General features: G+C 39.2%; 1 protein-coding gene across 2 annotated transcripts in view; it reads left to right on the top strand.

Moving 5' to 3' along the window:
- Positions 1–18,793, top strand: part of RUNX1 (RUNX family transcription factor 1) — a 106,747-nt gene extending 87,954 nt beyond the window's left edge. For both annotated transcript variants that reach the window (XM_048495064.1, XM_048495063.1), the window contains 2 exons: positions 9,546–9,707; positions 16,892–18,793. In XM_048495064.1, the coding sequence (XP_048351021.1) occupies positions 9,546–9,707; positions 16,892–17,385 (656 nt within the window). In that variant the 3' untranslated portion in view covers positions 17,386–18,793. The remainder of the gene's footprint in view (positions 1–9,545; positions 9,708–16,891) is intronic.
- Positions 18,794–25,411: the final 6,618 nt, after the last annotated feature.

Genomic DNA, 25,411 nt, shown 5'->3' with positions numbered 1-25,411 from the left:
TAAGAAATAATTTGAACCAGTTTAGCATGCATCCCCTGAAACCTACTTCTGCCTTTAGACACCTCAACAATATAATATGATCTAGTGTGTCAAAATCTATAGGTAAGTCCAACAAGAGCCACAAGGTAGCATGGCCTTTGTCTACATTCAGATGGAGGTTGTCAACTAAAACTAGCTATCTCTGTCCCATAGCATGGTCTAAAGGCAGACTGAAAGGGGTCTAGAGCAAATGAATCATCCAACAAGACTTGAAAACTTCACAGGGTTATTTTGGGTCATGTTTTTAAGTAGATCTGATGACTAGAAATGAGCCTTATTTTCCAATAAAGCCACTGGTGCTTTGTGATTAATAAAAATGCACACAAAGCATTAAAAATACCTTCAAATACCACATGCCTTTCAGTGCAATGACAGAAGGAGGCATTCCAGTGGGTGTGATCTACTGATGCAGCCCTAAATGTAATTTTAAAAGGACTAATTTCAGTTTCCTTTGAAAGTCGTTTCAAACACCCAAGCTTCTGCAGAACTTCTCAAATGGTTTTAATGCTGCAGTAAAGCCACAGAAATTCTAAAATAAAAGCAAACTATGGGGCATGAGGTCACTACTTAAAGGTACCAGTTCTTTTAAAATGAGCCTAAATAAGTTTGTCAATGATACTGAAACTTCATGTACACCATTACTCTGTATACTTTTCAGTTATATGAGAAAATGGAGCCAAAGATTGGCATGAAATAATCTTGAGAATACAAGTCAAACATTTTAAAACAATAATATCCTTTGACATTCATATAAACGTACTTGTAGAGACTTACCTGTAGAGGTTTCTTCAGCTAGTCCAGGGGTAGGGAACCTTTAGCATTCAAAGAGCCATTTGGGCCCGTTTTCCACGGGAAAAGAAAACACTTGGAGCCGCAAATAATTTTTGACATTTAAAATAAAGATAACACTGTATATATTGGGCTTTTTAACCTTTTACTCCACTCATTCTGAGAAGCACATGGATGCCCCCGCCCTGCTGCCTGCAGGGCGGGCAAGAATGGGGCCAGCGGCTCGGCCTAGCCGGCCGCCGGGAAACCACCCGCCCCGCTCGAACAAGGCGGGCAAGAGGGGAAGCCCACAATGCTGCCCAGCCGGCCGTGGGCAATTGGTGCGCCCGCGGGCAAGGATGAAGCCGGCGGCTCGGCTCGTGGAGCCGTAGTGCAAGGGCAGAAGAACCGCATGCGGCTCTTGAGCCGCAGGTTCCCTACCCATGAGCTAGTCAAAGATGAAGAGTCATCACAGCATTTAGCAGAACATCAGAATTGGTACAGAACTGCTCTGGATGGACTTCTGAATGTAGATGGTCTTTAAAAAACATGGAGTGGCTATTTAAATGGAGCATGAAACAGGTTGTCAGTTCTATATTCTCTTATCTGAGTCTCTCACTCCACATGGCCCCTGTAGCTGCTCTGCAGGGTCTTCTAATATCAAAAAGGGTCTTCTAATATCAAAACATATATTTGTTTTGTGAAATATTTATCTCACACCATGAAGACAAATCTCCAAGGTAAGAAAGACAAATCTCCAGCTAAGAAAAAGCAGTTAAAAGTCAACATGCAAACTAAAGCTACATCTGAGTAAAAAAAAACTTTTTAAGAGGAAACAAAACTGTGGAAACCCATCAACAACCATACCGTAAGAACAGCATCATTAAACTTTAGGTCAAACAGTCAGGACACTAACTTGCTGGAAGAGAACTGATCTTGTTTGTCAAAAAAGGATCAGTCACAGAGTGAGGCAGGGCACAGGGTGGCATATAACAACAAACCAAAATGGTCAATGGGTAAAATACAAAATTAAAACATATTTAAAATCATAACAGGCCAAGAGCCTGCAAGCAGGAGCTTAGCTGTGGGTTGGTTTGCATAGGAGTCAGGTACTTTGAACATGGGGTTTGGAAGATAAAGTTTCTTTATCAAAACGAACAATAATTGCCATTAATTAAGTTCTGACAAGCCATAAGTCAATATGTCCACCACCAACCCATCTCAAATTCTTACGGTGTAGTGGTTAAGCACAGGGGACTCTAATCTGAAGAACTGGTACGATTCACCACTCCTCCACATGAAGGCTGCTAGGTCAGGGGTCTGCAACCTGCGGCTCTCCAGATGTTCATGGACTACAATTCCCAATTGGCCATGGTGGCAGGGGCTGAGGGGAATTGTAGTCCATTGAACATCTGGAGAGCCGCAGGTTGCTGACCCCTGAGCTAGGTTCACTTCTCTCAAAATTCTCTCAGCCCCACTTACCTCACAAAGTGTCTATTGTGGGGAGAGGAAGGGAAGGAGTTTGTAATCTGTTACAAGACTCCTTATGGTTGAGAAAAGAGGGATATAAATCCCAATTTGTCATCTTCTCAAATCATTTGTTCCCTGCCTTTCTCCCCAATGGGGACCCAAGACGGTTTCATCATTCTCCACTCCTCCATTTTATCCTCACACCAACACTGTTAGGTAGGTTAGGTAGGCTGAGAGAGTGTGACTGGCCTGAGGTCACCCAGTGAGCCTCCATGGCGTGAGTTGTGATACTAACTACCACTCTTAACGACTGCACCACACTGGCTCCTTACTGGGAAACAGTTTGTGGGAAATAGAAAGAATTTCCACTGTAGTCTGCACCATGGAAAAGCACCCTGCATGCTGAAGCAGCTGAGAACGGAATTTTACAGTTTGGTCTGTAATTTTCCAGCTTTCCAGTTCCTAAGATAAGCAGATACTTGTGCTGTTCATCTGCTGTTCCGAGTGATGGGCTTTGGTAAGCCTCATCTCTTCCAAAGCACTGAGGAATCTAGTTTATGGAAAATGACATGGTTTTCAAAAGGTTGTCTTAGGCAAGGATTCAGACTTGATGTTGTTATTCAAATAGAACAATGTTGTGGGAAAAGAAAAATGGCTGGAAGCAATGCTTAGGATGAGCAGTCCATTATCAAACCTCCTGTAAGTGTTCAAAGATCACATTCTGGGTGGGGGATCTACTTTCCACTTACTTTGGATTTCAAGGACTATAACTAATATTGTCATATTAGTGGTGGCAAGGGCATGACTTTGGTGAGAATGAAGGTTAGGATTAGTACTTGCAAGAGTTTGTTCTTAGGTTTACTGAACTTGACCACTGATGTCAATTAGCTGATCTGGAAACAGTGGGAAATTCAAGTAGGTGAAACATAAACATGAAGCTAAACTGCTCATGCTGGAGGGAGGAAGGGGAGATGGCAAGAGGCCAAGTCATTGGACAAGCCTTACAGTGATGTCCTAAGCAGAGGTATGCTTCTCCAAGTCTATTGAAGTCATTGGGTTTAGAAAAAGGCAATCTGTTTAGGACTGCATTGTTATTGAGTTAATATCATCATGATTCATGAAAATTACAAAAGTTTACCCCTGTTTTTGAACTAGGTTAAACTCATTGACAGTATAATAAAGAAATTACCATTCTTGGCAAAATAAGTTTGGCAGACATTTCTGCTGGGTTCAATGACTTGGGTCTGATGAAAACAGTTTTGCAATTTTCCTGGATCTCGGCATGGCAGTGATTGACTCATGTTATTGAGGGATTCCTGTTGACATAGCTATGTAGCTAATTAATTGTTTACTATTTTCATTGCCTGTGCCCACTGATCCTTTTGATGTAGATTTCATTTTTGGAAAGCAGACATTCAGAGGAGGGAAAGAGAGGTGCTCCTGGCGGGGCTTTTTTAAGAGATGACTTTCAGATGTGTTGGCGTCAGTCTCTTCCAGGAGATATCTGTCATCTTGCCTGTTACTGGCATATCGTCTTTACCAGTGATTCACTTCCTGCTTCTTCTTTTTTAGAAATACTTCCAGCAGCATGTGTCATAGTAAGATTCAGCCCTTGTATATGCCACATGCCCAGTGTCTGTCTAGCTGCGAGACACTGAGAGCTCATGCCATAATGTGGCGTAACTTGCTCCAAAGAAAGTCTGTGCCTACAAAGCCAGCAGCTGCCATTCACAGACTAGTTCTTTCCTTTCAGTCGCGCACATGCTGATAGTAGCAGAGTGTGTCTGCAGAAGTGAGCTGTAACTTTTGAAAGCTCATATTGAAGCAAATATTTTTAAGGTTCCACTGGACTTTGCTACAACAGGCTTAACACAGCTACCACTTTACAAGTAGCCAGGAAGTCAGCTATGCAGCATCTGGTGGAGAAGGAGAGCTAGCCCATGGAAGCTTATAATCAAGTATCTAATGCTTCCCATCCAGGGCTGAATACAGATCAAAAATGTGCATAAAGGGGACTATTCAGCAAATGCAAAAAAAATTTAAAAAGAAATAAGCTTTAAAAATGTTTGAGCAATATCTAGATCAGGGGTATCCAATTGGCTAGGCTGGCAGGGCTGATGGGAATCATAGTCCATGAACATCTGGGGCGCCAGAGTTGGTCACCTCGATCTAGAATAATGATACATTTTGCTAACATCTGGGATGCAAATTGTAATAAGCAGAGAAACTACATTAAAATATCTGCACAACAGTAAAAGAGGGTTATGTGTTTAGCTGAACAAGGTAAAAGTATTAATTAGTCAGTTTTTTATATTCCTAGTATCTCATTGACTGAAACAGAAACAATGATGATTGAAAACAAACTAGTATACACTACCTACGTATCTGCACATGTCTTCAACACTTCTTCTTATGGGACAGATCTAAAAAAATTGCCTAGATATTCTAACAGTACATTTTCAAATTATGCTAGATGGTCAGAATTTTATTCTTTGGCTGCATCTAAACTGCCAATTGAGCAATTACAGTCAACAAATCACAACTCTAATTTTACTAATTTTAATTTGTCAGTCAGCAAACTTTTGAAATGTGCCATCTTCAGGTTCCCAAAATGACAACCAACTCTGGTTGTACCAATACCCAAGGCTTATTAGGCTTATTATTCATGTCATATTCAGCATTTGTGACTTGCCATCATGGAAAAATCTCTCCCTCCTTTTTTTCCTAATAATACAGCCAATGCACAGCAGCAGCATTAGATGAGGCAGTTGATGGGCTGCAGAAGATGGAAAGAATGGGTAGGCTGAATACAAAACCTGTAGTAGTCCTCCAGATAAATTTTAGATCAACATGCTATACTGTTGAATTTCAGGTGCTCTGAAAAAAAATCCATATGACCCAACATCAGTCAAGCATTTGCTTAAGCCAGATGTTTTATGCACTTGGAGATTTTGTACTGTCTGTTCTGAACATGCAAGGATACTTGTCCAGGGCCCTGCTGATTTCTCAAAAGGTGCACCAGGACCATTTGGTAGCTAACATGTCTGTGCACTTAGAATGGCAAGCTGTAACATGAGTCTGCTGGATCAGTCCTGGGATGTATGAAATATTCTTTTTTTTATACAGAGAGGAAAGCTTAATGTGGTGCAAATCAGGCACCAAAGCACATTGTTGACAGAATACTGCTGATTTGACAAACTATTTGTCAGGCAAAGATTGCCAAGTGAATTCTGGCTGGTAAGCTAAAAATGAGAAGATTGTTCAAGCAGCTCTCTAGTGCCACCTACTGGTCAATATAAAAGGTGGACTAGGTTGCTGCAGAAGCCTCGTTGGGAGATCGCCTTCTTCCAGTTACCACTCTGGCATTGCTATCTTCTAAACAGTGGTGATTTCTAGAAAATACTGAGGACACAAAGGCACCAAGTACTGCAGTTTCTTGTCAACCACTTGTTGACTCTTTTTTCAAAACCAAAGCTTGTTATATGAAACTATTAAATATTATGCAACATATGCATTGCTTAATTATGTTTTTTTAAGAAGCTGAACACCACATTTTTGTGGCAGTAAAACAAGATGGAGCATGAATGGTGGTACAGGGTTTTGTATCTAATAGCTTGTTCAGCATGAGGCTGGAGGCCAAGAACTTGTATCTAACTAAGCACAGTACGAATTACCGTGCTTTAATTTGCACCCTGGAGTGTTTTATTGCCATAATTAACTGTTTACATATATTTTTCTCACACTATGAAAGACAAAAAATGGATGGCACTTTGCTCACAGAGAAAAACATGGAGAGCTTTGTTGGAAATCAGAAACGGTGAGAATCATTATGAGAATCTCACACTTGGTGCCTTAAATCTCCTTTAAACCTTTTTAAAATTCTTGTTCAAATAAAAGACCAAAAATGTCTATATTGAATTATTTTTATCACATTTAAATAAATGGGGTTTTTTTTGTAATAAGTATATTATTATGCTTGAATGACAGTACTGGGTGGTCAAAGAGGACCATTCTCCCTTTTTCACCAGTGAAAAACCTCGTCAGCTCCAATTCATGTTATTTGTATCCTGCCCTTCAAAGAGTTTGGGGCTGCCAAAAAAATCTGTATTGTAATAAATTTTGTTTGGTGCTGGCCATGAAGGACTCCTCTGCCTGCCTGTCACAGAGGGGCTGGATGTTCAAAAGGACTATGATATGATTGGTTGTGCTGTTGTGATTCTAGAGGGGGCAGGGCATGAAGTGATTACTAAAAAGGAGGCAAGCCTGGATGAAGAAGTGCTCCAGACGAATGATGAGTAGTTCTTACTCAAACCCCATGCCCACCTGCCAGTCTGATAGGCTGTGTTCTGCCGACCTTACTTGCCACGAACTATCCATATGTGACCTTCTGGCATATCATAGCAACTTTGGACATTCAGTATTTCTCCTAATCCCATATTTCCCCTACCACCTGCCTTTGATGCAGAAGAGAAGAAGAAGAGCCTGTATTTATACCCCACCTTCCTTTCCTGTAAAGAGACTCAAGACAGCTTGCAAACTCCTTTCCCTCCCTCTCCCCACAACAGACACCTAGTGAGGTTGGTGGGGCTGAGAGAGTTCTGAGAGAACTGTGACAAGCCCAAGGTTACCCAGAAGTCTTCATGTGTCGGAGCAGAGAAACAAATCCAGTTCATCAGATAAGAGATCACCAGTCATATGAAGGAGTTGGGAATCAAACCCGGTTCTCTAGATTAGACTCCACACACTGGCCACTTCCTGCCAACTCTATCTGCCAGATAATCTATCAAAGACATAGTGAAAAATGTACTCCTAACAATATAATTGCAATTTTTATGTCCGTATATCTTACCATAAATGATAAATATTATAACAAAATGCCTGTGAGCACAAACTATGAAAAGCCCCTTTGATTTGAGTTGCTCAAAGGAGAGGCGTTTGTCATCACTATGAGTGGTGCAGAAAGACTAGTGGAGGCAGAGGATGGAGTTGTTGTTCAGCTGTCACTGCTGTTTCCAGTTCTGCAAACCAGACATCCCAAAATGGCACAGTGTCTTATGTCTGTCCAAGTATGTCTTGATTCCATTTGATGTGACTTGTGAAGATTGTACTGGAATTCCTGGATTCGTAAAACTGAAACTAATTTTCAAGTTTCCCACTGAACAATGTGATCTATAGCTGGTACAGCAGGCCTCCTCCCTTGATCTTCTTCAGGCTGTTTTCTAAATCAGCTGATGGACACAAAGACTTGATGTTTTTAAGGTGTGAGGCCCTAGAATGGCCCATCTTCTTCATGCTTCTGTGCCCAGTCAGACCAACACTGGCCAGGGCAACCTGTAACATCTCACTAATTGGATTTGGATTTTGCTGTAGGGCATCCGTGGACTTTCAGGTCATGGGGCATGAAGATCAGGGTTCCTGGTGGAAATTGAGTCTATAGAGTATTTTCTTGCTTGACAGTTGCTTGGAAGGACTCCAAAGTATATCAGTGGTTGCTGATTGAAAGCCAACAGTTGCTGGGAACTGGCAGTTGTGTCATGTTCCCTCATCCCTTCCATCACTTTGGGACCTTTTGAAAATTGTCTTAGTGGGAATTATTTGAACATGTATCTTCTCATGCCAGTATCCTAAAGCCAGATTTATGGCAATTGTTTCCCCTTAGTACAGAAACATTTGGGCTTGGATCCTGTGACACTGTTTCCCTTGTGTTTCTCTCTAGCCATTGCACAGGCTGTCCTCCACTGCAGCACTAGCTTCATCCACTACTAGCTCTTCTGTGTGCACAAGGGCTCCTCGGAAAACACTGGCCTTGCACTTGCAGAAATGCTAACAGCAAAGGATGCAAGCCCTGCAGCCAGAGACCAATCTGGAATCTCCCAAAAGGGAGAGACAATCTGGAATCTTCCTGCTCTTCATTCACACTGCCAAAGCCTTGAACCTTTAAGTTCAGCTGGTGGTAACTAAAGCTCTGCCTGTCTTGTGTCCCAGAAACTCTGGCCCCTTCCACACACGCAAAATAATGCGTTTTCAAACCACTTTCACAACTGTTTGCAAGTGGATTTTGCCATTCCGCACAGCTTCAAAGAGCACTGAAAGCAGTTTGAAAGTGCATTATTCTGCATGTGCAGAATGAGGTTCTGTTAGGGGCTGAAGGTGTCAGCCACTGGAAGAGACAAGACAATACCTTTATTGGTTAGATGGGAAGGATCTAGAGCTTTCAGTCAACAGTGATGCCCTGAGGGTTCATATAAACACATTTAGGGAGGTAGAGGAAACTGATTAGAAGGACCTCTCAGTACATCAGGCATATCAGCCACTACCAAATTGTGACTGCAAACAGTAAATGCAAAATTTCCTTTTTGCATTCAAAAACTTTTTTTCCCAAAAATATGTGTGGATAGGTTCCTCTGAGGCAGTATGGGCAAACAGGAGGGGCCATACTTTTTGTAGCTGACACAGGCAACTTGTACATCAGGCATGTTCTCTCAAAATAATGCCAAAAGAGACATATAGCTACAAAGTCAAGGGATTCAGATACGAAACTTACTTCAGTGTTTCTTAGAAATCCAAATGGGAACCTTGTGAACCAAATATGGGTTTGTTGTATAATAGCTGTAGTTAAATAGATAGGAACTTGAAGGACCCCTTTTCTACAGAAGTCTGCACTTGGCTAGTTGGACCTGTGAACATTTTGAGCAGAAAATCCCCATTCAACATAAAGATAACAATTGCAAAAAAATTATGCTGGGCATCTGCATCTTGTGAAAACAAATACAGTCTCATCCCTTCAAAACTCTTAAAGTGAATGATCAACAAAATTTAATGATATCCAACAACAGGGAAACATTATTTTAAAATGATTAATTCGTCTAAAAACCTGGCAAAGGGAATATTGAATAAAATGCAGTTTTCAAGAATGTTAAACTTTTACTTGGGGATTGGTTGACATTAGTCTTGAAAGGTCTATTTTTTAAAAATTATAATTGCTGTCTTTGTTAGAACCAATGTGTTTTCAATATACAAAGCATAAATGCATATTCCAGGATTCCTTAAAGATATGACAAATCTGTAACATGTTCCTGAGACTGTCCTCTTGTTCTATGTCATAAGAAGTGTCTTCTTGGATCAGACTGAGATCTAGAATTTTTTTTTCAACCAGTGGTCACCAGAAAATTCACCAGATCATAACTGATGCTCTAATCCTGATTTAGGGAATAACATTTGATCACAGTATGGCATATTAAAAATGACCGTTCCTTGTTCCTCTTTAGATACAAGGCAGCTTCAACCATCTCCCCCTTGGCCTTATGATCCATCTTATCAATATCTAGGACCAATTGCAACTCCATCAGTGCATCCAACAACACCAATTTCACCTGGAAGGGCTAGTGGAATGACATCCCTGTCTGCTGAACTTTCTAGCCGACTGACAGGTAAGTCTCTCAATTTATTATTTTATTTGTTAAACCCTGTATTCTCAAGATGTGAGGCAGGGCATCAAAGAAGATATAAACAGCTGGCAAGGAAAGAAGAATCTCCAGCTCAGTTGTCCTCAAATCCACTCTTGCATGTGCCTTCTTTTGCTCATTTTCCCTTGATTCCCTCTCTTATGGAACTTCAGTACCACTTTGCATCGCCATTGTGGTCATAGTACTTTACCTTCTAGCTTGCATGTTCCCCAAACCTATGAATGATAGCAGATAAAACTGTTAACTTCAGGAGCTTTAAATAAGCTGCTCTAAAGACCAGATCTTGTTGGGCTCTTCTGACCAAAGTGGGTTGTTGATCTTCATAGTTGCGGTAAACTTTGGTGGTCATTTTTGGAACACTGTGATGTGCATTGTTGTTAAACAAGTCAGGGATGATATTACCTGCTGTATGATAGGTGATAGCAATAGAATCCATGGAAGGCTTATTAGGACTCGGGATGAGCACAATCTTTTTTATTTGGTAAATTTCAGGTTCAGGTTTTAAAAACCCATAATTGTTCAGTCAAGACAAATCAAGGTGATTGGAGGGAGGGGCAGGGAGCTTCAACTGAATGTAGGCCCTGCTCTCCCCACCACTATGTAGATCTGAGAAACGGCAGCTAGGAGAACTTCAACTGAATGCTGCCCCAAGGTTATCCAGTTTTTTATTGGTAAATTAAAAATCTGGGAAAAAAGACAATATGGCTTAATTAGGAGAAGAGTTATGAAATCTTATAATCAATCTTATCCTATTCCAAATAATAAGACTGATTGTTGATATTGTTTGATGAATGACATAACCTCTGTCACATGTTACAGTGAATTCACAAACATCTTTGCATGTATGTGCATAAGTCTGTTAGTGAAGAAGAGCCAGTATATATTGGCTTTACAAATGAATCTGCGGACCAGTACCTGGATAAATGTGGAGTTTAAATCAGACATTCAGCTCTACATATATTATATGCAACCAGAGGGATACCAGCCCAAAATGGCAGCCAAGTAATGACCGGCTCCTTATGGCCCCCTCCCGCCCAACTCCCCTCCCCCCCCCCCGCACCCCACTTACAGCAGCTTGGTGGCGGGCTCGGCAGCAGGCAACTCAGGTGGGCACCGTGGCCACAACCGGCCTCTCTGTCAGCAGGGAGGCCAGATAGGGCAGGAGCTGGCATCAGGCACCCACCTGAGCTGCTTGCTGCCTCCCAGCCCGGCTGGGCCCAGCAGCAGGCATTCAGTGTAATATGAACAGGACAACAGAAAGTGTGCAATGAAGGAGAGTTCTCATTTGTTCTTTCTTCAATAATTATATCCTGTATGAGATATCATAGAGAAAAATAAAGTTTTGTTTCTAAATTACATGCAAGTACAGATCAATAATTTAGGAAGTAGTGGTAATGCTGTATAGAGAGTTCTGCATGTGTTGGACAGCAGTCTAGAACTTGGGATATTTGATGCTTCCCTTGAATAAGCAACTAATTCCCAGGGTTGCCAGCCATTGCTGTTGGGCTCCTGTGCTTTCAGACAGACAGAAATCTTTCAGTTGAAGCTTTTTCAGCCATTTCAAATATATCAGAGAAATCTGGATTTTGGCTGTCCAGTGTAAAAGGTACAAGAACTCTGGCAGACAAAATGAGCAAGCCTGCCTATACTGCCAAACAATGTGGACTGTACTGTGGAACTCAGCTGTTCTCAAATGAGAGTCCAAAATTTCAAGATTTGAATCCATATGGCATTACATGATGGAGTTTAGTAAAAGAATAATTGTCACATGACTCCAAGAGTCTCCTGGCTGTCTCCCAAGGCAGCCACAAATGTTGTAAATAACATTCGGAAATAGTACATAAAACCTACTACAAATGGCTTCTAACCTGTCAGTTTTAGGACTTGACCCAGTTCTATTTGTGCAGAATTGTTGCCAACTGCCGCACAAGTCAGATGAATGGAGAATCTGTAACATGTTTACCAGAGACTTTCCTGTGGAGGCGTGGTGTCTGCCCATGAGGGAATGTTTTTGTTTGTTTTTTAATCCTTTCATTTGCTGTTCCTAACTTTTAAAAGTTTATATGAATGGATTTTCCCCATAAACAAATGCAACTGGTTTTATGAGGCTTTTATGTCTGGTACTATTTTAAAAAGCCCTAATTTTTACATTCCCTCACTAAATTCACCTTACATAAAATTGTACAGTCAATTTCCTTTTTAAGAGGAGGAGAGAATACAAATTTCAATTTGGAGAGAGATCCAAGAAATTGCCTTTACACATTGACTGAATAATACCTATAAGTGACCTATATATTATATTTTTCTTTCCATGTTAGAAAAAACATTCTGCCTACAAAAATTAATGATCAGTAAACAAAGGCGTAGCTAGGGAAAATGGAGCCCCGGGGCAAAATCTGAGTTTTATGCATGCCGCCCCCCAGTATGGGCAGCTACCTTCCCCCACCCTGACCACCCTCCCCCGCTACAACCAAAGAACGATTTTTTGCACCAGCTCATCTCAAAGCCACCATCACATTATAGAACTTGTCTCAACTCACAAAACTGAACACAGCAATGTGCCATGGCACACAGCAGAGATTTTAAAAAATTGACATTTTCAAAATGCTTTCAAAATGTTTAATAACTGTTATAACACTTAAATGTATTTTAAGTGTCATATGACTTAAAATGCTTTCAAAATGTTTTATTACTGCTGTGAATAATGTTTTATTATCCTCCACTCATTCCTTTGCATTTCTCCCAAGCATTGCCAGAAATAATAGCCAATTTGGATTAATATCAAACCTGCCCAAATAAGCCACAGTACAAGCAAGCCTGAATTTCCACCTCTTCCTCTGAATGCCTATTTCACACTTGTCTCTATAAGAATTCCAAGCACTTCAGATTTGTCCTCTAATTGCTAAGGGTGATCCAAAGGTTCTTCCCAGAGAGAGGGAGAGCTTATGTATTCTTTTGAATTTATATGGCGAGCATTGAATTTATATGGTGAGCATTCATCAGCCTGGGGAGCCAAGGCCAGAAGCTGCTGTGGGCTGCTTGGGCACAAACTCAGAATCTACTTTACTTGCTCTTGAAAAATCTGTCTTGAGTGCTGAAACTGTGCAGAACTTCCACATCCAGAGGCAGTAAACCTCTGAATACCAATGCCAAGAGGCAACATCAGACTTTGGCCTCTATGCCTTTTTGCTGAACCTCAGGAAGTTTACTGTGGGGAGTTTACTCCAAGCATTCCAACACATCACTCTCTACAATCCCAGATGCAGAAAAATTATGAACAGCTATGTTTTTGTGTCCCCTGCTCTTTCTTCTAGGCTCCTTTGTTTACAACTTAGACATCACAAACATTGAAGATATAACTATTATTAAAACATGCTACATTGTGCAGAACTAGGGTTGCCTGCTCTAGACTGGAAAATACCTGGAAATTATCAAGGTGAAACCTGAGGAAGGGGGGTTCAGAGAGAGGACAGACTTCAGTGCAATGCAGAATCTACCATACAAAGTTGCCATTTTCTCCTGGTGAACTGATCTCTGTACATGGAAATCATTTGTAATTCCAGGAGATCTCCAGCCACCACCTGGAAGTTGGAACAATATGACTTGCACTATTATGTATCTGAAATTCATTCCACTATCTTTAGTGAAAAACCACATTATGTACTTACTTTGAGACAGACAGTATTATAAAATTATATGCCAAAAGCTATCCCAAAAACAGAATAGCCACAGGCAACTAAAATAGCAAAGGGGAACTTTAAAGATAGATCTTTTTTTAAGTGGAATCAAGTATGCAACACTTACATCACATACATGCATATGCATAACTTTTTTTAACTATATGGCTTATGCATAATATAAAAAAAACTACTAATTAAAACTTTTGCAGGTTCAGTGGTTCAGCTTTCATGGCTGGATGCATTCGTTTGTAAACTCTTATTTACAAAATTAGATTCTTTTGTAAGCTCTTCAGATTCTGAATCTCCAAAGTTCATGCTGCCTGTGTGCTGTTTGCATAATACAGTTTTCTAATGCTAAAACATTACCTATAAAGGGATTATTTTCACATTCAATGCATTAAAAAATCTCGTACAAATGCAATTCACAGATATCATACTGTGTTTATGCTGGAAGATAAGAGGTAAAAGCCACAAACTAGCTTTTGTTTTGATTAGCCCCCTCGTGAAGCCTCTGTAAAATTGAAAGTAGAAAGTCATCTTTTCCTTTCTTTTAAAACTTACCAGTGCAACTTTCAGAAGGGCATGCATGATCTCTTCTCTACTGACCTTGCTGGCTCAATACCAGCCATTTCACCAGTTTTCTCTCCCCCCCACCACCACCACCCAAGGCAAAACGAAAGTAGGAGCCAATGAGAAGAAGGCTCATTTGCATGCAGGCTCTGAGGGTGCTGGGGGACAGTTTGGAGGAAATATCCTTTTGGAGGGGCAGAAAGGGATGAGGGCAAATTACAAAATAGTGATTTTCAGATGCCCTGAGGATGCTGAGAAACTGTGTAAAATGAAATTGGGACTCACCATAACTTGAAAGGTTCACAGATTGTGGAGACATAAATACCAAGCACAGGGGGGGGGGGGCAAGGAGGAGGATGACGACAGCGAGGGAGGACAATAAGATCAGGCAAAACGCAATCAGGCAAAGGAGGGGCAGGGTGCAAGCAGGTGATTTTGCACCCCCCCATGTGACTCCCACAGGGAGTGCCCAGGGCATTTGTCCCCTGATGTCCCCATGGGAGCTTCGCACCTGGCAGTAAATCGGCAACAATCTTGGTTTGTTACATGACATTGAGGAACAGCTAGCATAAAACTTCTTTTGTTGCAATTTATAATTACTGCTTTGTTTTCATGCCAGAACTCCAGTTCCTTTAATCCTACAGATATTCTCAATGGATGGAGCTTTTTCTACTCCAACTTCTCCATGCTAAGCCCAACATTACCTGCTGAATTTTACCTATTGCAGTTATTAAATGTGTAGTGGAAAATATAACTACGCTAATTACAATTGATGTTTCAAAGGGAAATCTAATATATTATAGGAAGTATGCCCAGATGTCCAGTAGTATTAAGTGGAAAGGCATAAAGTGACCTTTTCCACATGTACACTTTAGCACAAATTATCCCAGTGGTCAAATCATGTGGCTTGAAAACATTTTTTGAGAAATCATTCTGCACCACTCCTCCATTCCCCCCACTGTAATTTTGGCATTTCTGTCCTTCCCCCCTTGTATTTGTTCTGCCACAAAAAAAGTCGCATACCTGGTGGAGTCTAGATGTCACCTGTGACATGGTGGGTGACAATGCAGAACAATCCCTCCTGTAATAAACCATTATGTGTTTGCATATGCTTACAGATCGTGTAGCTGTTAGGTTTTTCTTTATATGTGCATTGTATGTACATTGACTCTTGAAAGATAGATGTCCGTTTCATTACCCATAGGAAAACCATGTATTTCTCCAACTCCTAGCACTCAGCCACACTAGCCCAGGCAATACATCCGGGATGACTTAACACTAACTTATTCAAGGGTTTTATCACTAATTCTCTCATTAAAAATGTTTTTAAAATACTATAGTAAAGGGTGGCGACAATAATCTGAGCGGGTAGCTGGCTCCTCTTTCATCTCCGCATCATTGCAACAAAAGTGTAGAGGAAGAAGAGAACAAGAGAGTGACGGAAATAGTGTGGTATAGTGGTTAAGAGCAGGTGGACCCTAATCTAGAGAACCGGGTTTGATTTCCCACTACTTCACATGAACGGCAGACTCATATCTGGTGAACTATATTTGTTTCCCCACTCCTACATTTCTTCTGGGTGATTTTGGGCTAGTCACAGTTCATCAGAACTCTTTCAGCCCCAGCTACTTCACAAGTTGTCTTTTGTGGGGAGAGGAAGGAAAAGGAGTTTGTAAGCCACCTCCAGTCTCCTTAAAGGAGTAAAAGGTGGGGTATAAATCCAATCTTCTTCTTTCTGCCTTGCCACTGTCATCAGTGGCACTCCATTACAAAACTGCACCCAGAGCTTGCTCTGAAACAGTAAAAAAAATGCACTAAAAGTGTTCTGACAGGAAAAATAGCAAAAACATTTCCAAAATCAAAGACAGGAAAAACCATGTGGAGTTAAAAAAAACCTCAATGAATTTAACAGCATGCAGTGATGCTTGCCGCTTGTATGAAAAAGACTAATACCTGACAGGTCAAGGAATTGGAGCCACTATAGCATGAGAAATATGTGGAAGTATATCAAAGAGGACTGACAAGCTTTCAGAAACTGACTGCACAATATGTCTGGTGTGCTTTTTAACCTTGTCACAATGCAGACTGTTTTTGTTTTCTTATTCCTACCAGCTGATTCCCCGCTACATACACATTCCTTTTATGCAGACTCCACATCATGTCTGAGGAAATGTTGCCAGAAGAAAAGGTGTCTTTATTGTTGTTTTTAATGCTCCATAATAACTGGCAAAAATGGGGAGCCGTGATCTCTGTTAATTGGATGCTGTCTAGAAGCTCTTTCTTAAAAGGCCATTATCTCTTTAATCCTTTTTAAGCATGGAAGCAGATGAGAATTCTTCAATCAAAAGAAAAAGAGTTGAAGTACACCCATCATTTTAAATGCATAACACATTCTTTGTAATATTTTCATGAATCTTTGTTAGCAGAGGCAGGCCATTTAAGGTCTTATGGGTCTGGGCTGAGAGGAAGAGGAATATAATTTTCATAAACATTTTCATGAGAATCAAAACATGACCAAATTTTGAAAATTACTGCAAAACAAGGGAGAGAGTTTGCCCATTCAGAAACACTAAGATTTGTATTACTATTCATTTTCCAATTTATCATTTATTGTGTAGTTAAATGCTGACTATTTTTAAAAGCAATCAAAAGCATCAACTTCAGAGCAGTGTTGATGCCTCAGTGATGGGAAATGGGTTAGATGTTCACTGATGTTTCTTCTGAAAGTACATTTTTATGATTACAATGGAAAAAAGACTATATCACAGATACAGCACAAATGCCAAAAGCTCTAATAGCAACGATATTACAAAATAATGTTTTTACAGAATTTTGAATGTTCTTTTTTTCCTCTCCAAACCATTTTCTAAAATGTTGTTTTTTCCCTCCCCAAACCAGGTGCTTCTGACTTAACAGCATTCAGTGATCCAAGAGTAGGAATTGATCGTCCCTTCCCTGCAATTCCTTCCATTTCTGATCCTCGCATGCACTATCCAGGAGCATTTGCCTATACTCCAACACCTGTCAGCTCAGGAATAGGAATTGGTATGTCTGCCATGACCACTGCTACCAGATACCACACTTATCTACCGCCTCCATACCCAGGTTCTTCTCAGGCTCAAAGTGGCCCATTTCAGACCAGTTCGCCCTCTTATCATCTCTACTATGGAACATCAGCAGGATCGTACCAGTTCTCCATGATGTCTGGAGGAGACCGGTCTCCTCCACGTATTCTTCCTCCTTGCACTAATGCTTCTACGGGATCTACTCTCCTCAACCCCAATCTTCCAAATCAAAATGATGTTGTGGACACAGAAGGTAGCCATAGCAACTCCCCTACTAACATGGGAACCACAGCAAGGCTAGAAGAAGCAGTATGGCGACCATATTGAAAGATTATTAGCAAAAATAGTCTGGGACTAAAATGTTCTACCTTTTGGTGACCATGGTTTCCTCATGAATGTTTATAGATCTCTCTGAGAAACAATCAGTTCAGAAGTAATTATTTCCAGGAATGGTGTCACAATGTTATCCAGTAGATTTTAGTCAGTGAGGTGATAATACTCCATAAAAGTATACTTGTCCAAAGGCTGAACTTCTGAGAATGAGAGCATTTAAGATGGCAGTACTCACTTTGTCTATAGGTATGGAGAAAAGTAGATGCTCTGTGTTTTCAGAGCCTGAGACTTCAAACAAAGTTTTGGAGCACCCCAAAGCTTGTAAAGAGTATTTTGTTTAGCATCTGATTTGGAGATTGAAACCTAACACAATCTCAATGATCTTAATCAACCATTTTGTCATGTGAGTTAAAAAGAAGTATAAGAAGATTCTCAGAGAGAAACTGTGAATGCTTCTGATTTAGCAATGCTGTGAATGAGAGATTTTATATCCTGGAACTATTTTTTTTAACCAAGTTGTATATTCCAAAGAGTATGGCAATTCTTTCTTACTTCTTTTTAAGGATGGAACTCATCCTTCTTTGCATATTATTTTTTATTTCCTTTTTTTGGCACCTTAAAATTTGCAAAAAGATTTAATCTTTTTTTAAAAAAAATGTGCTTGCTTTTCTTGTACTTTGTCATCTTGAAGGTATAAATCCTTCCACTTCTGGGGGAATAATCTAATTCTTCCTTTAATATAAAAAGAGCAACAGCCGTGAGTCCTTTTCAACTACTGAAAACATATATGATGAGTTAACACAATATTTATGCTCAGCATTGAAATTTTTTGTTTGATACTTTTATTATTTAAATATGCTTAAAGATAAGCACATGCATTTTTGTAGCAACCAAAGTTTAAAATTATCACATATATAAAATGGCTGGAATAATTATGGGTAATGTGATTTTAATTATTTAGAAGTATTGTTTACATTTAGCTTCCATTTCACTTTCAACATTCAATATCCAATGAAGTTGTTTTGTCCAGTTGAGAACTCAGAATTATTTTATATGTTAGTATAATAGAAATATATTGGTGTCTGTGAGTCTCCATTTTATAAAAGAAGAACTTTGCACCAAATTTTGGCACAATTTTCTTTAGACAGTGGTTGTGGGACACAGACGAACACTGGGAGGCAGTGGCTGAATGGTAGTCTCTGATAGTACTCAGAGTTTCTGGCACAGCTGGATGTTATACTGTACCAAGATCTAAAAGCAACAGAACTGAGTAGTAAAATCAAGCATAGCTGGATGCTGTGATACCCTATTAGTATGTAGCTTCTATATTATGGGCATAATCTGACAAAATCCTGGATGTTTTACCCTAAACCCATGGTGTGAACCTATGGCACTCCAGATGTTCATGGACTACAATTCCCATCACCCCTGCCAGCATGGCCATGCTGGAAGGGATGATGGGAATTGTAGTCCATGAACATATGGAGTGCCATAGGTTCTCCACCACTGCCCTAAACTAATGGAAAATACAAGAACTTGTCTAAGGCTCTAATCCTAAGCACAAGAGTTTGGACAGACTTTCACTGAATTTCAGTGGTACAGTAGCAAAGGGACAGCAATTTTTCAACCCCCCACCCTGGTTCTTTTCTCCCCATAGGGACAAGATATGGATATCTATATTACTGGAGGGAAAATAACTAAGAAGCCTCTCAAAGTAGGAGAATGATGGGGATGGGTTTTGGTTAAGGAGAAGAAATGAGATGTGTGTTTGCTTGTCACATCTGGTTTGGGACCCAGTTCAACATAAATGAATCTAAGGCTCCTTCCACACATGCACAATAATGCACTTTCAAACTCCTTTCAATGCTTTTCGAAGCTGTGTGGAACAGCAAAATCCACTTGCAAAAAGTTGTGAAAGTGGTTTGAAAACACTTTATTCTGCGTATGCGGAAAGGGGCCTAAGATCTTGAGCAGGGCAAGATTTTGATCCCATGCTCTCTTACTATAGAGTAAGTTTCATTGACCTCAGCAAGATTTACCTTGTGCATTGGGTCGCATTATGTGATATTCATCATCTTGCAAAATTAAGCTCACAGTTGGCAAAGGAAGAGAAAATAATATTCTGGACTATTACATAGGACAGTCCATTCTGGTAGCCGCTCTGTAATTTTTAACGTAACAGCTCAACTGGAGTGTTATTCTGGGACTATCACTGTTTTCTATTACACCTGAAACATTGAAGACATCACTGTAAATTTTAAGGCACTATTTTATGTGAGAGTGTGGTCTGAATTCAGTTGTACACCTCATTAAAGAAAAACGGCTGAGGTCGACAGATCCAAAATGATCTTTTGATCATTCATAAATGGACCTTTCTTAAAAATTAGTGGGACAATTGTAGGTCAGCTACTGAGTATTTAAAAGCAAGCCTTTAAATCAGTGTTGGGTGTTTAAAACACAAATAAAGGATTCAGTTTTGAAAGATCCTTGGCTGCAGGCAGCAAAACAGCTGGACTTATTTAAAGTATTTTTTTCTTTCTATATATCTCTATGTATGTAGACTTCGCTTTTGCATTTTTTTGCATTGTTTGTATGTCTGATGCAGTAGCACTTTGGTAGAATTGTTACGGAGTGAAGCTGCTATGTCATCAGTAAGGTCAACGTTCTGCAGAACATTTCACTTGATCTCATCCAAAACTCAAGAGATTATACAATTTCATGCCCTTTTAATTTCATATATTATTCTTTTATTCCAGTATTGAAGGTGAATGCCATGCTCTGTTTAAATGAATTGGTTTTGCAACTGGAAGAGTTTAAATTTCCTTGTAAAAAAATCTGGAATTGAAAACAGTCCTATGCTTCTGAAATGAAGAAAAAAATGAAAAAGTTTCAATCTCATCAAATTATTACCCTCTATTTGGTTGACATTTTATGTATAGATTTCTTAAGTTTCAAGAGACACTGAAATGTGTCCTATCGCTTTCCCATGGAATTCAGCTTCCAATGTAACGTATTATCTCTCATAAGTACTAACTGTGGACATCCATTTAGAAAAAAAATATTTATTATAGATGACATAAATCAGGCCACCATTTATACAGAATTTATGCTTCAGAAACTGTGTTAGTCTTTAAAGTGCCACTGGAATTCTATTTTATTTAACTTCAAAAGACTAACATGGTTAGCCCACTGGAAGTATGAGAAACGATATGCTGTTGTACCCATCATTAGAGGAATTCACTGCACATACTTTTGTACTTTTGACAATCTAATTTAGAATCACCTTTCACAAATGGACTGGGATGAAGCCAGGCTAGTGTAAAAAGAATGAACTTGACCAGGATAAGAGATTCCAAGAAATGCAATTCTTAGCACCATCTCAATTAATATTACTAACACATAATAGGCACTGCAAATTTATACAGAGGACTGAACTAGGATTATGTATCTGAAAGTTGTCAGTATCAAGTTCTACATTCATTCCATCCTACCCCATCTGTATATCATAAACCCTCAAAACTCAGAGGATTTACACTCGCAAAGAACCGAATGTTTACTGCTAAGTCAAGATAACTGCATCTAACGCTTCACTTGCACCTACCTGCTATTCCCCATTTCCCATTCTGCTCCAGTTACAAGCCTGCCTTCCTGAAATACAGTTTTCCCCGGATTAAACACTCTAGATCAGACGTTCCCTAGATTAAGATCACAGTCGTATTATTGCCAACCATATCTTTCACTTCATGTGAAGTCTTGATTATTGCTGAGAAACTCTTCAGTTTAGTGCCGCATAAGCATTCAATTCAGTTCTAATTTATCAGTTAACTGAATTTGCCCTTTGGAAGGTACTTATCACCAATTATTGTTAGTAAGTTCTGGAATCCTAACTCATAAGTAAATGGCTTTCTTTAAGAACTTCAGAATGATTGTATTTAGGGCTGAAAGTCTTGCTCATTGGCTCACAGTTCTATGATATGTGTAACACATACCTCTGATATCTGGAAAGGATCCTACCATGTTAGGGTTTATTTTTACAAGGGACCATTTAGTCTTTAATAGCATATAGAATATGATTTTCCCCCACCCTGAAAAGGTACTGTTCCTTGTTCATGTGGATTTATACTGATGGACCCGCCTAAAGATGTTTGAGTAAATGCTAAGAGATGCAGTTCCCATTCTGTTTCTTTGAAAAATATGAATATGCCACCTCTCATAAATATGGTGAATAACTGTTTGAAGGGAGCAACCATGTAACTACCATATTGTTCATAGGAGTTGCACTCTCATAAGACTGCAGTTCTATTGGACCTTGAGCCACACTCCCTATGCCTAAATATGAACACTACCAACTGATCCATTCATCTTTAACCATATTTCCTTCATTTGAGGAATTCACATGGAGTACATATGGAGACTACTACATCTGAAGCATTTTGAAGAAGCCACTGATAGATTACTAGACTGAATATCATAGATCCAGCAATGCATAAGCAGAAACATAAACAAATGTAGTACACTGCTGGGTGCTCAAGGTATAAGTTATAGTGCCCAGAAATTGCTTGCAAATGTTTTGCTCAAGCAAAAAAGCAGTTCAGGATAAACCAGGTTTAACATAGTGCACCATGTTTAACTTGTCCCACTTCTGTTATCCAAGCTAATGATTCTCCGTAAGACCGCTCTTCTAGTCAATGATTCACATGTTCAAAGAGTTGATTAAGAGTTGTTCGTTAGTTTGTTTTAAAAAAACCCAGCAGGATGAAGACCAGTTGCTCTCCAATTTTGCTGAAACTAACTGGAATCACTACATTCAGCATGTAACAGGCATTTTCTGTCACCATGCATATCCATATCAACTAAATATTAGAAATATTTATGTGCATAAATCCTGCAAGATATTACAGTTCTAATTTCAAGAATTTTCCATTTTAAATTTTGCTTTCCAAGCAAATACCATTTGGAAAAATATTACAGTTGAAAATGCTGTCCCAAGAAGTATGTTTTAATAATCATAATAATAGTTAGTGGTGAATACAGATTAATGTGTTTTTATTTTAAATGAACAGCACTGTCTATAACCCCATTAATCTGAATCAGTAGGGTTTAAAGCAGTTTCAATTTACTCAACTCTGATAGAGCTACACTGGCCTAATTTTTTTTTAAATCCAGGTTCTTTGGTTAGGGTTGGATATAAATCTTCTATCATAGCTTTGCAAATAACATGTCTCCACCCTCTAGCAGTATAAATAAACTTTATTTTGAGTGCTGAGACTTATAGAGTATCCTTTATCCCCTTAAACTGATTCCCCACCGATATCCCAGAACCATAAATAATTCTGAAATTCTTCTGGCCTCAAAATATCCATTACTTTTTGCCACATAACATGCATTATCCATTGCTCAACACTTGTTCTGTTTATGACATTTTTTTAATAAGGCTTACTACATCTTTCTTGATTTTGTTTGGTCAATACCAGTAATTTGTCCTTTGCTTATCATAAAAGGGTTTGTGTCAGGAGACTTCATTGTATTTATGTATGTAAATAAATTTCAAAAAACTTCATAGAAAAATATTGTTACTGCTTGTAAGTATTCAACCTTTTTCCTTTGTTACACCTTTTTCTGAACTTGCATTTGTGTTTACTGAATACTGTAGAAAACTTGTTTCTTCTCAACGTCATTATTTTAGGATTTGAGATTTAACTCTTTTAGTTACTTTGTAAGCAGTTACAGCATGGCATTGTGTGGACACATCAAAACCTCTTCACTTTTTGTAGGAGAAAATGAATGTGCAAACAACTGTGGGTTATTTGTGGTATTCTGGATGTAACAGAAACAAAACATGTTTCTATGAGAATGATGTCTGGTAAATCTGATGAACACAATGGAAGCAGGGCCCTTTGCAAAACATATATTTGCATATGTGAATTCCGCATTTTCTGGGCATATGTACAACAAACTTATGCTGTGTAGAATAATTGCCAGATCCTTACAGATCACTTTAAAAAGGGGGGATTTTTAAAAATTTCCAATGATAAAACTCTGTTTTCTAACTTGGAAGAGAACTTATTTCCCCAACACCAACAGGCCTCTACCGGTAGATATCATTGTTTCGGACTAGTCACTTTTTCTACATAGCAAAATCAGTGTGTTCAGGACTATTCATTGTGACTAGCATGTGGAGCAGCTGGACTGCTGTATTGATTCTAATGGAAACTTACTTTCTTTGTACCACAATTTCTGTAAATTCAATATTATAATTAGTGTGAATGACAAATAAACTGTTTGAGAACTATACAAGCTTTTCAATTGCTTCAATGTTTGGCTTTGTAAATATGCTTTTGGAAGTCCAAATGCTACACTCTCTCACACACAGTTTTTCTAGTCTGGATGAAGAGCCAATGATATCAGTGGCTGCAGCTGATCCCCACCTATTTCCCTATTCTTCTGGCACACAGAGGATGGTGGGTTTTGGTGATTCTTAGTATGGCATATTTCTTCCTGCTTCTGGCAGTGCAATTCTATGCAAAAGGACATAGAGCTTTTCTGCTCTTATTTTCATGGCGTGTGTCGGTATCAGTACTGCATCAGGGTTTTTTCCCTTTTCTGCACATGTTTTACGCCCTCTAGTGATCTCTTTGATATTTAATTGTGGGATTTCTGGCTTAAGTTCATTTTAACTGTACTCATAAATAAGTTAGAGAAATAGCAATGAATAAATATCAATGTGATCATTGTGGGGAACAAAACATGTGTGAAAAAGGAGAGAAATAATGAAATACAGGCACACGTGAGGAAAAAACACATGTGGAAAAGCCCTTGATCCGGAGTAACTCTGCCTAGGACTGTATAATCTTGATATCAAATGAATATGGTTCATTTATTTTCCTGGGAGACATAGGCAGGAGCACAGGATATCTCTCCTCACCCCAGCCCCAAATAAGAGAGCCATCCTGCAAATCAGTTTTATGTGATGAATGTGAAACTCCAGGAAGGAGAATAATCTCTCACCATGGAATCTAAAGCAGGTCATTGACCAAAAATGTAATTGGAAGAGTGATATCAGCCATGTAGTTGTCACATTCATAGGTCTCTGTTCCCATACCACCCTATATACACGCTCATATCTTTATCCAAATACAGAATGTAGAATGAGAAGCTTTCAAGCCACTGAGAAGCACAGTGCATGTATCTGCAGCTTAAGGGCACAATCCAGTCACATTTAAGTCATTTTAAGGCTGTTTCAATATATTTTAAATTTTATTATATTTATGCCCTGCCCTTCCTGATCAAGGCCAAGCTCGGAGTGGCTTACATTTTTTTAAAAAAACTGTTTCAATATGCTTAATATTCTGTTTTGTTACAGTTAACTGTCTCATTACGATCCATGAGACTTAGAAAGCTTTGGCTGAATCATACCCACTATTTAGACAAAGAACAGACAGATCTTCACAGAAATGTTTAACTACTGACTTCAAGAGTTTGCTTTCTTGTTTGAAATTGAAGGAACGTCTAAAAGTTTCCCAGACTGCCGTTAGTCAGCACGAGTCATTGTCTAGGAATTGTTTGGGTTCACAGCAGAAGGGTAAAGCAAATGAGGAAGAAAATCTAATACACAGGCTTTAAAATGAAGCATTCTGTCTGGCACAGGACAAATAATATTTAGTCTCAGACCTTTAAAAACATAGTTTTGTAGAACATTTGTACTATAAAAATTCATCTCTTTTCTTTCCCCTGTTTTTAAATAAATGTCCAATAGAGGTTTGATTTCAGACTCCCAAGGAAGAGACTATTCATGTGCATAGCTTTGCCTGCTAGTGCATTTCAGCTTGAATAATGAACAAGACTATGTGGGTAAAGTATTCTGGAATTAAAAGTTAGTGCTTCCATATGGCAGAGAAGCAGGCAGACAAGGTTTCCTCTTATAATGCCATGTGTGACACAGGCATGTCAAACAAAGGAGTGATAGCTTGATAGTGTCATTCCCTCCATTCAGAAAGAAGGAATTCATTGGTTGAGGCAT

The sequence above is a fragment of the Sphaerodactylus townsendi genome, linkage group LG04, assembly GCF_021028975.2.
Source record: "Sphaerodactylus townsendi isolate TG3544 linkage group LG04, MPM_Stown_v2.3, whole genome shotgun sequence".
Lineage (NCBI taxonomy): Eukaryota > Metazoa > Chordata > Lepidosauria > Squamata > Sphaerodactylidae > Sphaerodactylus > Sphaerodactylus townsendi.
This window is presented reverse-complemented; position numbering and strand designations above follow the sequence as displayed.